The sequence below is a fragment of the Rhyacophila brunnea genome, unplaced genomic scaffold, assembly GCF_057557595.1.
Source record: "Rhyacophila brunnea isolate RB1 unplaced genomic scaffold, BYU_Rbru_1.0 scaffold_13, whole genome shotgun sequence".
NCBI classification, from domain to species: Eukaryota; Metazoa; Arthropoda; class Insecta; order Trichoptera; family Rhyacophilidae; genus Rhyacophila; species Rhyacophila brunnea.
The window spans coordinates 31,388,906-31,402,331 of NW_028232785.1; the positions used below are offsets into that span (position 1 = coordinate 31,388,906).

The 13,426-nt window shown below is 36.7% G+C and overlaps 1 protein-coding gene across 1 annotated transcript; it reads left to right on the forward strand.

Moving 5' to 3' along the window:
* The first annotated feature begins 1,721 nt into the window (after positions 1 to 1,721).
* On the forward strand, positions 1,722 to 4,300 carry LOC147077277 (uncharacterized). Its single transcript, XM_085940355.1, has 3 exons — positions 1,722 to 1,933; positions 2,764 to 2,895; positions 3,213 to 4,300. The coding sequence occupies exons 1-3, from the start codon at positions 1,787 to 1,789 to the stop codon at positions 3,279 to 3,281; spliced, it is 348 nt and encodes a 115-aa protein (XP_085796481.1). The 5' UTR covers positions 1,722 to 1,786; the 3' UTR covers positions 3,282 to 4,300.
* The last annotated feature ends 9,126 nt before the right edge of the window (positions 4,301 to 13,426 follow it).

Genomic DNA, 13,426 nt, shown 5'->3' on the forward strand with positions numbered 1-13,426 from the left:
AAAATAGCAAAAGATAACTTAACTATGCTTGCGAGAAATGCTCCAATAAGGTCTGCACATATTTCTCCAAATTTAGTAAGTGCTGAATTAGCTCCCCCTCTGGAAAGTTCTTCAACGATATGGGATGATTTTGATATGCAAGTAGCCAACATAATACAAGATGATAGTCCACAGGCTAGTGCTTTAATCGAAGTGAACCAGTATATGAAAGAACCAATGTTGAATCGACGTTGTGATCCTCTTAAATGGTGGTTCGATCGCAAAGAATATTATCCTAGACTTGCATGGGTGGTTAAAAAGCGTCTATCGATCGTAGCAACTTCAGTGCCTTGTGAAAGAGTATTTTCGAAAAGTAGTCTTATAATTAGTGACAGACGTTCTAGACTTAAACCAAACAAAGTGTCAAAAATGTTATTTTTAAATTATAATTTGAAATAAGATTAATCACATTTTTATGAATTCAAAGTGTCAGTGTTATAAGTTTGTTATAATACATAATAGTATAGTGTTAATATTATTAAAGAGTGTTCAATTAATTACAGGATAAGTCATGACTAATGTGAAATAAGTTAAATTATTATGTGTTGAAAGTGCCAGTGTTACAATAAAAATAAAGTGTTCATATTATTAAAGAATTTATAAAATGTTTTCAAATAATTACAGGATACGTTACGGACGTTACGGTTATGCGGGGTTGTTTTTTTACGATTGAAATCTAAAATCCGTTATTCAATATTATGATATTAAAATATAACATGGCATATGGTTACATAAAAATATTTTGGGATAGGTATTTATTTGTTTTGCTATAATATTACATAATATAAATTATCATACGCATAGTAGATATCTGTAGTTATTTTTACCCACTATACATACTACGTCTTACTAGGTACTTTATTAGATACATTCAATATGTTACTTTGGGAAATTCATTATTAAGATTTTTAAAATGTTAGACTTACTATGTATTAAGCATGTAATACGATTAATACATAAGCTGGTGTAGCATGATGCCACTTATGAGGCTGAATATTAATATCTACTTCCCACATTAATTTATCCCCATCCCTTTTCCTAATCCTGGCAAGGTATCGCTTCCGCCTCCTCGTGGCCCTGCTGGACAGTACAATTGATTTGATTTTAATCTCAATCTTGTTAAATAACAATCAACTCTACTGACAAAGAGAAGCTTCTTTTCATGCTAATAGATATTCAGCCTCATCCATTAATATATATTTGAAAAACCCTTCAATCTACGTGATTGTTTATGTACCTTTTATTTATATTTTTTATTATTATATTTATATCAGTGTGAAAAAATATTTCAAAAATACTGAAGATTGATATATTTCTTATTTTATCATACACACCCATTCAAAGATATGATGTATTTAATTAGAAAAAAATGACTCAAACGAACGACTCAGTCTGAACGACTCGGTACATCTAATTGAACTAAAGTTTCCGAGTCCGTCCTAAGTGACTCATTTCCCATGGCTAGCTGACTTCTGTTCAGATATGGTCTGAAGTTTCATACCAACCATTTCTGACGGTCAGAGAATGGTTTGATTTTCGCAGGAACAATGAACCAAACGTCAAATCTAAAACGGTTTCCGGTTTACCTACTTTCTACGTATTCGATAATTATTTTACTTATATTGTCTATTGTCACGCGGATGAAAACATCACTGGAACGCACTTTTAGTGATTTGTCTATTGGCACTTCTGTCAATCTTCTTACCTACAATAATTCTGATATTTTGCGTCAATTAAACTTCTTAAGATGGGTGTAAAATGTGAACTAGATGGATTTGAATCTGACACAGAAGTGCAGCAATGGTTTGATGTGCCAATAATCCATCCAAACAATCCGGTTACAAACATTTGTATAAAGCAAGAGAATGCTTATGATGCCAACAGCACTATTGAGGTTAAGTTTTCCAAACTTATTAATCATCGTAAGATTGTGTTTATTCTTCATTGAAGTGGTTTCTTACTAATGCAAATAAAACAGTTGCACGATATATTGGACTTTACTAACTGAAACATGACGTAATAAATTATACATCGTTGTATTGACACTTCACAAGAATCATTTGACTAGATATCTACCTACCTATAGGTTCTACGTCTCTGTGGCTGCTGGTTTACTACTTTCATTATTTTGAAGACAACTTTACTTTTGAACATTTATTAATAATAGTAGACAGTATTGCATCGTGATAATAGGTCACACACAGAAACGTCCGTGTGTTTGCGCACAACGCATAATAGATAATATGAATACATGTATTAATTAAGGCTCTAAGTACCAAAAACAAAAAAACTGACATTTTTATAGAAAAGTGTTCTACATACTAACGCCAATAACTTCAGCTATGGTCTAAGTGCCTCAAGCAAGTCAAAAAAATACAGCAAAATATTTAAACCTGTTGACGTTATAAGTCCATTGGCCTGTTTTATTTATAATGGTGTAAATAGCACTACAGTGGTCAACTTCATTCAATATAAAATGGGTGACGATGGTGTGTTGACACTTGCGACTTCCTAATACCTAAAATTATAGAAGCTGCCGTGATTGCTTCACACTGTAAAACCACATTTTTCAAAAGGTCTGCTTCATGAAATTTTACTGCAATGACTCGGTATTTTGTATCTACAGGCAATACGACTTTTTGGTACTTAGAGCCTTAATTAATACACGTATTCATATATAGGTGTAAATACGTATTATAAAAAATCTTCTATCTTGTTTTTCAGAGCCCTGTAACCAGCTGTACTGGTATTAAAACTGAGATTGATTCTCTCCGATTTGATTTCAAAGAAGAATTTACCGAAGACAGTGATCCGCAACCTGGCTGCTCGTATTCAAAAAGCGAGCCAATAAATCAGGTACCTACTTACCTTTTTATACAATACTAGCTGAAGTACCCGGCTTCGCACAGGGTCGCTTCGTGATTATATTTATCTTAGATATTTAAAAAATAATAAGAAGTAATTATTTTTTTAATATTAAAATATCTGTGTAATACAATATATCAATATGAAAATAATTCTAATAGGAGTAAAGGTCAAACAAAAGAACACTAAATTAAAATCGAATCCAAAATACGCAAACGTTATTAATGTTATTAATATGCACTAACAAACCAAAATTGGATTAAACGAACTTTGTATTTTATATAATACTAATTTAGAAACCTTTGCAGATGTGCGCACAACAACTTTCAAAAATTTCATCGCAATCAGATGAATGGTATAAGAACGCATACGAATAGAAGAAGATAGAATAGATGAAAAAGAAGAAGAAATGGTTGCCTCAATTCAGAAACCTTGGCAGGCGTGAGCACAATACTTGATCAAAATTTCATTGCAATCGGATGAATGGTATAGGAACGCATACGAATAGAAGAAGAAGAAGATGGTTGTACTAATTCAAAAACCTTTGCGGGCGTGCGCACAACAACTGGTCAAAATGTCATCGCAATCGGATGAATAGTATAAGAACGCACACGAATAGAAGAAGATAGAATTGAAGAAAAAGATGAAGAAAATAGTTTTATCAATTCATTAACCTTTGCGGGCGTGAGCACAACACTTGATCAAAATTTCATTGCTATCAGATGAATGGTATAGGAACGCATACGAATAGAAGAAGATAGAATATAAGAAGAAGATGGTTGTACTAATTCAGAAACCTTCGCGGGTGTTGGCACAATTACTGACGAAAGTTTCATCGCAATCGGATGAATGATATAGGGACCATACGAATAAAAGAAGAAATAATGAATAAGTAGAAGAAGAAGAAGAAGAAGAAGAAGATGGTTGTACTAATTCAGAAACCTTTACGGGTGTTACCACAAAAACTGATGAAGGTTTCATCGCAATCGGATGAATGATATAGGAACCATACGAATAAAAGAATACATATATAATAAAGAAGAAGAAGAAGATGGTTGTACAAATTCAGAAACCTTCGCGGGTGTTGGCACAACCACTGACGATCGGAATCGGATGAATGATATAGGGACCATACGAATAAAAGAAGATATAATGAAGAAGAAGAAGAAGAAGAAGATGGTTGTACTAATTCAGAAACCTTTACGTGTGTTACCACAACAACTTATGAAGGTTTCATAGCAATCGGATGAATGATATAGGAACCATACGAATAAAAGAAGATAGAATGAAGAAAAAGAAGAAGATAGTTGTACTAATTCAGAAACCTTTACGGGTGTTACCACAACAACCGATGAAAGTTTCATCGCAATCGAATGAATGGTATAGGAACAATACGAATAAAAGAAGATAGAATGAAGAAGAAGAAGAAAATATTGATTTTTCTAATTTAGAAACCTTCATGGGTGTGCATACAACCACTTACCAAAATTTCATCGCAATCGGATGAATGGTATAGGAACCATACGAATAAAAGAAAATAGAATGAAGAAGAAGAAGAAGATGATGATTTTTCTAATTCAGAAACCTTCATGGGTATGCATACAACCACTTACCAAAATTTTATCGCAATCGGATGAATGGTATAGGAACGCATACGGGACAGACACACAGACAGACAGACATACAGACAGACAGATATTCATTTTTATATATTAGTATAGCCTATACTCTTCGCGAAAGTGCAAGCAATAAGTTGACAAAGTTTTATCGCAATCGGATGAACGGTATGGCAGTGCATTCAAAACGAACAAACAAACAAACAAACCCACAAACAAATATTATTTTTTATATATTAGATTTCATTAATATTTTAAATAGGTAAATATTGTCTAAGTCACATCGTACTTGTATGCGATCAATGCGATCATTTATATTAGTCTCCGTTATTATTATATCATTGGATACAAATTGTATTTTGTAAGAATATGTTTTATATAAATTTAACGTAACGATCAATTGTTTGGATTGTACACTCCTTCGGTGGCTTGTTTTAGGATACTAGAGTTGTGAAAAAGACTGCCTGTTATTTTTATTAGTATATTGGTATTTTATTATTGACATTCATTAATCTGTCTAATTAAGTGGGTCGAATAAATCTGTTGCATAATAAATCCCGGTGCTGTGAGTATCTACAGCAGTGTTTGCCAAACGTTTTTACTTCACGGCACACTCGTGAATGGGATTTCTTCCGCGGCACACAAAATGCGTTAAAAATGAAATGTTCCTTATTAATATGAATAAAGGAAATCATAGTGTGGGTAGATCCATTTTATTTAATATAATAATAGTAAGTGGTAATAATTTTATTAGTGAGAAGAATGCAATTGATTTTTAGAAAGAATTTTGTAAATCGCGGCTCTAAATTAGATAAACAAACACGTAACTCCACATCTACCATTTGTAACCGCTCTCGTTTAACGATTTCATTTCAACGAGTGCTAAAAAACCAAATTCGTAAAGATACGATGATTCAAACGGCAACAGAGATTTAATTCCTGTTGTAGCCAATTGAGGATATTGACGCCAAAACGATATCCAAAATGCTGACAACTCTAGCTCAGAAAATGAGGCTTTGTGCTCAGGATCGTTTTTTACATGTATTCAAATGCCAGGTGTCAGGTTAATGTCAGGTGTGTACCGTCGAATCTTGAGAATATATTGATCACCCACTGGTACCTTTGATGATCATCATCATCCACTGCTGGATGCATGCCTCGCCAACCTTCCTCCAACTCTCTCGGTCTTTTGTCATTCGCTGCCACGTATTTTCGCCGAACTTTACCAGTTCGTCAATCCAACGGCTTTTAGGGCGACCCTGTGGCCGTTTCGTGCCCGTTAGGTACCACTGGATGACGGCATTTGTCCAGCGGCCGTCCTTTCGGCGAGCAATGTGCCCTGCCCATCTCCATTTCAGCTGTTTGGCAAAGTTTATTAAATCGCGTACTCCTGTCTGCTTCTTAACCTATTCGTTTCTCTTACAGTCCTTTCGCGTGATGCCCAACATACACCTCTCCATGCCTCACTGTGCCAATTACTCAAGATCATGTGATTTGCAGTTAAAACCCTATAGATCTCAATGTGTTATATGTTTTCAAAAAGGCAGTATAAAGTACGCAATGTGCTGCAGTTAGCTGGAATGTCTTTCGGTGAGTATACATACACTTGCCAAATGCAGTCGTACATTGGTGGCCACTGAAAGCCGAGAATGCAGCTGTGGCAGGTGTTATCCTGGAATGGATTGACTCTGGCTGATCATAATGGTAATACTGTTACATAATATTATTAATCATGTTGTTATTTTCAGGAGTGTGAAGACAGCCTGATCAATATAAGGTCGGAGAATGATAATGAGGTTTTCATCATCAAACACGAATTTGTTGACGATACAATTCGCCAAATCAATAATGAGATTCCTCAACCCGGCTCATCCGATCGACAACACAGCCCAATGGACCAGGTACGTTCATTTACAGGTTCACTAATAACACAACTATTAAAAAAAATCTTTTATATTCGAAAGATCGATATGTTCTCGATCGATATGATCGATATGATATATTCTCAACGAAAAAATTCTGGTCACTTAATTTGGATGTCACTTATTCGAGCACTGCTGGTCGTACATCGTGAACAATATTGGCTTCCATTGGGTTTATCAGCGTAAACCAGTGACTCCACGAAGTTTTACAGGAAATAATCCAGATATAACAAATCGCACGACCTTGGTGGAGGCCAATATTTGGCAGTTCCAATTTTCAAAATCAACTAAACCAATCGAAGACCTTGGCGTAAAAACAGCAAATGTCACAAAACACTTTTTTTCAGAAGAGGGTAAAAACCTAATATCTTGATTGTCAAAAAGTATTTTATTAATTTGACAATGAGGAATCATAGAGAAACCCTATATTCATTATATGGATATTTCTGTTATTTTCATATCATATATCATAATACAACTTTTAATAAGGTTTGGACAATTATTTACCTACTCACAAACGACTTCAATGTTTCTAAAAAATCAAGAGCTTAATATTTAAAAAAATGTTTTAATCACGTGCGGGTTAATACTGATAAGTTTCATATTATTATTGATTTAATTTAATAAAACACATTTTTTAGTAAGTATCTACTTATTCCACTTTTAATAAATAATTCTGGACCCGTTTCGTCCGCCTCTGTTTTTCTGCCAACTGTTTTCAACAGTTGAAAATGTCCCTCTAAGGCAGACGAAACCTTTCCAAATTCATTTATTAAGAGTGGAATAAGTACTAAAAATGTGTTTTATTAAATTAAATCATTTATAATATGGATTTACACCATAAATTGATAGTTAGCACGAAAAAAAAACCGATTTTCTTCACAACATTGATTATTAAATCAATCCCACTGCCCAGAGAAACAGAAATGTTCGCAAAGCACTTTCCCCTTTCTAGTGACGTTATCCCGCTCTGGTTATACCAGGACCAGGGTAAGAGCGTTATAGGGCGTTATACCTTCAACCGGTCCTGCCCCTAGATCATATTGAGAACCCTAGAGGCTAGCTCAGTTCAAAGTCGGAGGGGGTAGGTACCTAGTCAAATAAAAGTTCTTATCGACACTTTCGAACACACCGCAACAATATTGTTACCTATATTAATCGTTCAAAATCGCCACCCTATAATAGGCTGACGTCAGCATTCTTTAGATACTTTTTAAATCTTTAATCCAAATTCGTTTCGCACCCACGTGCGCGAAACGTCAAAGAACAGCTGATAGCTGTCATCCAGTTCTTATACTGAATTATGTTCCCGAACAAAAAAAGATCGCGAATTTATTTCAAATAAAAAAAAATCTTCAGCATTATTGTTTTAATTATTTATTAGATTATTATTATATACTAGCTGACCCGGCAAACGTTGTTCTGCCATCTAAATTATTTCTAGTAAATATTTTGGTTGTTAAATAAAAAATAACGAATGTATTGTAAGTGTGTGGGGATGAGATCTATGACAGAAAGAGGAATGGAGCACTGTAGACGATGACCGCCGATAACATATTCATTGTTTGATCTCTTAAAAATTAAATGTAAAGTGAAAAAAAATTATAAATTTTTTATCCTAAAGTAGGAAAATGAAATAAAGAAAATCAATATTAATTTTGAAGAGCAAATGAGTGTACAATATTTTTTGTCAGTCCGTCTTTAGCCAACACGAATAAGCTCGATGGTTTGCCCACGCGAGAACATGCCACGTACAATTGTCCGTGTGAAAAACATGGTGTGCCCAGATCTAAGCCGCAAACAGACATCGTTTGGCCTTGCGACTTATTGATTGTCATTGTGAATGCCAATCTAATAGGAAATTGAACGCGTTTGAATTCAATTGGCACATCTGTAAGAATCATTGGAATTCGTGGCAGCAAAACATTTTCGGCTCGAAATTTGCCATTCAAAATGGTGGCTTCGATAATGTTTTTCATCAATTTTTTAATGACCAATCGCGTGCCATTGCACAGCCGTGGTGGGTTCAAATTCCGAAGTAAAATAACCGGAGATCCAACTTTCAGTCGTAGAAGGTGTGTTGACATGCCTGGTAAATCCAGTGAGTTCAAAAACTCTGTTGGATAATTTACAGCTTCGTTGACATCGCAAACTGTATCGATCGATTTGTATGATACCAAATCGCCTGGCAACGACTGCTGTATCTTGAAGTTTAAATCGTCAACGTCCACATTTTTTGCTGCCAAAATGGCTCTTTCTGCTAGCCACGCATGATTTATGTATTGTGTGCGTACATCGGGAAATATGCGGTCAATGAGAGCATTTTGCGAATCAACGATTCTGCAGAAATTAGTGGGCAATTTTATGCATCCAGTATTTTCATAGACAGCAACTTTTCCATCGCCGATATCTAACAATTGGTTCGAGAATGTGTCAGCAGATGGATCTTGTAGCATTTGCACGCGCATGTTTATTTTTAGCTGAACTTTTTCAACATTACGCCACAGTGGCGATGATTTCAAGCAAGCGTTGATCTCATCAGCGTACGTTGAACGTGGAATGATGGGAAGTGTTTGTCTGAAATCACCTGAAAGGAGTAACAGAGTGCCGCCGAATAGTTTGTCGTTGTTTTTTATATCTTTGAGTGTTCTGTTCAACGCCTCAAGAGAATGTTTGTGTGCCATAGTGCATTCATCCCAGATGATACTTTTGCATTGTTTCAGCACTGTGGCCATGGAAGATTGTTTTTTTATGTTGCACATTGCGTCTGGGTTATTATGAATATTCAGTGGCAGCTTAAATGCTGAATGAGCTGTTCTGCCTCCATCCAATAAAGTTGCTGCAATGCCAGATGATGCAACAGCCAATGCAATGCCATTATTTGATCGTATTTTGGCGAGAATTAGCGAAATGAGAAATGTTTTGCCAGTTCCACCTGGTGCATCCAAAAAAAAAGAATCCACCTTGTCCCGCCAAAACTGCCAGCATAATGCGGTCGTAAATGATTTTTTGTTCATGAGTCAGTAGTGGGATATTGCGAGTAACAATCGCTGCCATTTCTGCAGTATCGTACTGCAGTTCACGATTCATTTCGGTGTCCATTAAATCAGAAGTACCTACTTCGATTTGGCGAATTCATACCGAAATGACTGAGTGGTAAATTGGCAATGACAACGCAAAGATCCTCGATAGTAATCAATGCTTCATTGTACATAGCGTCACTGAATGTAATCGTTAGATCGTTGCACTGTGTACGAGTTCGATGCAATATATCGTCAGTCATTGAATCTTTGTGCTTATCCCACAACGTGTCTGCTCGTCCCGGGAAACATGTAGTCAACACTATAGCGAATAGTAGACGAATTTGTGTTGCTGTACAGCCCAATGCTGCTTCAGCAAGTATATCGTCCCAGTGATTGTCGTCTTCGAGCAAGCCAAGTGCAAGGCATGCATCTTTATATGTTGGATACTGTTGCCCATTCACTTTGCGTATATCTTGAAATAATAATGAGCCGGTGACATTAACCAACAACAGTCGCAGATAGAAACACTCAATCTGCCTTGGATTGACTGTATATACTCGGCCCAAAGTGTTTGATTTGAATAGGCCGGGGCACGCAACAATTGGTGTGCCTTGCTTGCGGGGCATCCATTTTTTTGTTTGATTCCATGTGAAATAGCGAGGTACTTCGGAATAGAGTAATGTTCGTGCAAAGGCACCGAAAGTATCCGCACGATTACACAATTTGAAAAATTCGGTGAGTGTAGTTTTTGGGGGATTTATGGCACGCTCAATTGCTGTCTCGTTGGTGAAAAATACGCGCTGGCCGTTTTCAAGATGGACGGCTAAATGTATAACTGCTGGGTCCCGTTCATGAATTGGGAAACCAAAGATACGCCAGACAGTTTCATTGGAGCTGATGTACCGGCCAATTTGGTAGCGCATTATTTCGTCGTTGTCATTCAATCGAGGAGCATTCACATCGGTATTTTGAATTTGAAATACAGCCATATCGCTGCCTTTATTCACATACTTGCAAATGTATTTGATGCTCTTCACCAAACTGCAGAACTCAACATTAATATGAGCATTGAATGTTTTGCTCAGCAGAGGCGAATATGGTACCACCCAACGATTGTCAATGTCAATGTCTGCGTTGTTGATATTTAGCGTAAATGATTGTCCGCCATTATCAGTATTTCTTCGACTTTATATTGGATATCCGTTGACATTTGTGATCGTGTCGTTGGTGAAATGTTTAGGAAAACGCTTTGTACATTTTCCATCTGCCATGCAAGGCGATAAACGATTCAGATCACCGCATGGGCCATGAATCATGTTTGTGGTAACAATATCGAACAGTAGTTGATCAGTAGACGGATCTATAATTTCCGCGAAAATTACACTATCGATTTCTTCAGGGCGTATTTTGTCGACTAACCAAATCAAAATGTGTGCATGAGGTAATCCTCGCTTTTGCCATTCTACCGAATACATCCAGCAACGTGTGGGACCGAATACGTGTAATTTTGTAATGAAGCTCATTAAAGACTTCAATTTTTGTTTGAACACACGTGCTGTAATATCATGACGATGTATTGCATTTTGGCCTGGCAATAGCAAAGATGTAATCTCCTGCCACTTTGGATTACTTGTAAACGTTATAAATAAACACGGTCGTCCGTACTCGCGCACGAAAGTCATAGCATCCTGTATGTATTCTTGGATATGACGTGGACTGCCTACGTAGGATGATGGTAGAATGATAGAGTTACCAATTTCGGTGGTGTCGGCGTCGCTCATGATAGCGTCTTGCAAGTGAATGTATTCTTCCGCACGCAACTTCTGTTGATTGTGTCGTAGGAATTGCAGTCGTTCGCTCTCTACCTTCGCGTACATGTCAACCATGAATTGTTGGCACAGCTCACGACATCGCAGAATGACATTGTCCTGACCACGTCGAATCATCATACGATACGCATAAAAATCCATCGAGCTCACTTTCTTGTTTGTTTCGGCTCCTGTAACAACATATTCAAAAATATTAATTCATTCATAAATATTAATTCAAAATGAATAATGATGTTTATAATGAATGAATTACCTGTGGCGGGATCTCGTTGTTTAATGTTTATGCAATATCCGTCTTGTCCCTTCCAGAAAATTAGCGGATATTGGAGAGCGTCGTATGAACGGTGTGTCTCAGCGATGAACTCCATATTATTGTTTCTTCTTCGAATCACGATTTCTCGCGGCGATGTGCGGTCGCCAACCATGATTCCAGCAACGTCGTCAACAACAGGCGCATTGAATCGACGCAAGTGCTCTCCAGCTGGTGTTTTATCAGGATTGATGACAATAGCGTGGTTGTCACTTTGCAATTCGTGCATATATGATTTGAAGAATTTCAATAATTCGTTGTGCTCATTCAATAGGGTGTCCAGTTCGCCGACGATGCGCCTAGCATTATGCGAATTGAGGTTATTGTAGCCGCAACGTGCATCCACGCGATTGATGTCCTCACCGCCCATGAAGTAAATTTGTAAAAATTTATGTGGTTCGTTTGGCATTGGTAGCAATGAGCCTACTTTGTGGTACACTTGGCCTTTGATTTTGAACGTTGAATGCTCCGAACAAAGTCATTTGGAAGCATGAATTGAATGTGCGAATGGATTTCAGGAACAGATTTGAATCTGGATCCGTGCCGATGAGCAAGCCGTTCAATGGTTCTGGTGGTGTCTCAATTTCTGGTAGTTGCACTTTTCCTGATGCGCAACACATCCCGGCTGACTCATGTTTGAATTTTAGCGCATGACAATGAGGACATTCTTTTCCATAGCACCAATCAGCACTTTCGGATGAGCGGAATATTCAATACCTGGTATTCGAATGCAAGACGAAGGAACGAAGCGGATAATGCTCGATGTACTTGTTGGCGTTGTCGGTCATTTGCTCTGCGTGTGTTAACTGCAAACCGGCGCGCTTGTCTCCGTTCCAATTGTTGTTGTTGATTTCGTTCAGCTCGTGCCTCTTGTGATTGAGATTCACGCAATCGCGACATGCTCACACGCACATTTTCGTTATCTTGTTGGATTTGTTCGTCTGTGATATCTGCTCTAATGTTTCGCATGTTTGTTGCTTTATTCGTTTGACGGCTCAAATAGACCCCCTTGCGTCTTGCTGGCATCGTACACTGTAACACAATACACACACACACGCAAATAGATAAATTAAAATAAATCGTACAACATTTTGCACACACTGCCTTGTGATATGCCGAATGAAATGTCAAAATAACGCGACGCTTCTCGTGAATTCTTCTCGGACGTAGCTCCATCTGTCATTCAACAACATAAATAATTTCGTTCTGTTTGAAATACGAACGACGGTTCATTTGTTCATACAAAAATACTAAAATCGCGATTAAAAAATGGGAGGGTGGAAGTAGGAGAGTGAAAATTTTGGGTTATAGGTATTTTTTGATGCCAAATAAAAAAAAAATACAAAAAAAAAATTGTCAAAAAAATAAAAGAAATTTTTTTCTGGATAGAGATACCCGAATCACCTAGCGGTATGAAATATACTTGTTGACCTATTCTTATACTTAACAAATATACATAAAAAAATCATAAAAATCGGTCGAGCTTTAAAGAAATTTTTTTCTGGATAGAGATACCCAAATCACCTAGCGGTATGAAATATACTTGTTGACCTATTCTCATACCCAACAATTATACATAAAAAAATTCATAAAAATTGGTCTAGCGGTTTCGGAGGAGTTCGACCACAAACATCGTGACACGAGATTTTTATATATATAGAGATATTAGACGGAACGATCTTACAATAATCATCAGTCATTTGTTGAACTATGTATTTAAGTATGATTTATGATAAATTTTCCATTGTGCGTGTTCTCAACACAAAAATAGTATTGGAGGGCCATTTTGGAAAAAAATACGTAGTTTTTATGGGACACTAAG

What these genes read in the sequence shown, in the direction of transcription:
- LOC147077277 (XM_085940355.1), top strand. Translation starts at nt 1,787, where the DNA reads ATGGGTGTAAAATGTGAACTAGATGGATTTGAATCTGACACAGAAGTG. An exon ending in ATGCCAACAGCACTATTGAG is followed by an intron (nt 1,934 to 2,763) that starts GTTAAGTTTTCC and finishes CTTGTTTTTCAG; the next exon opens with AGCCCTGTAACCAGCTGTAC. An exon ending in AAAGCGAGCCAATAAATCAG is followed by an intron (nt 2,896 to 3,212) that starts GTACCTACTTAC and finishes AAACCTTTGCAG; the next exon opens with ATGTGCGCACAACAACTTTC.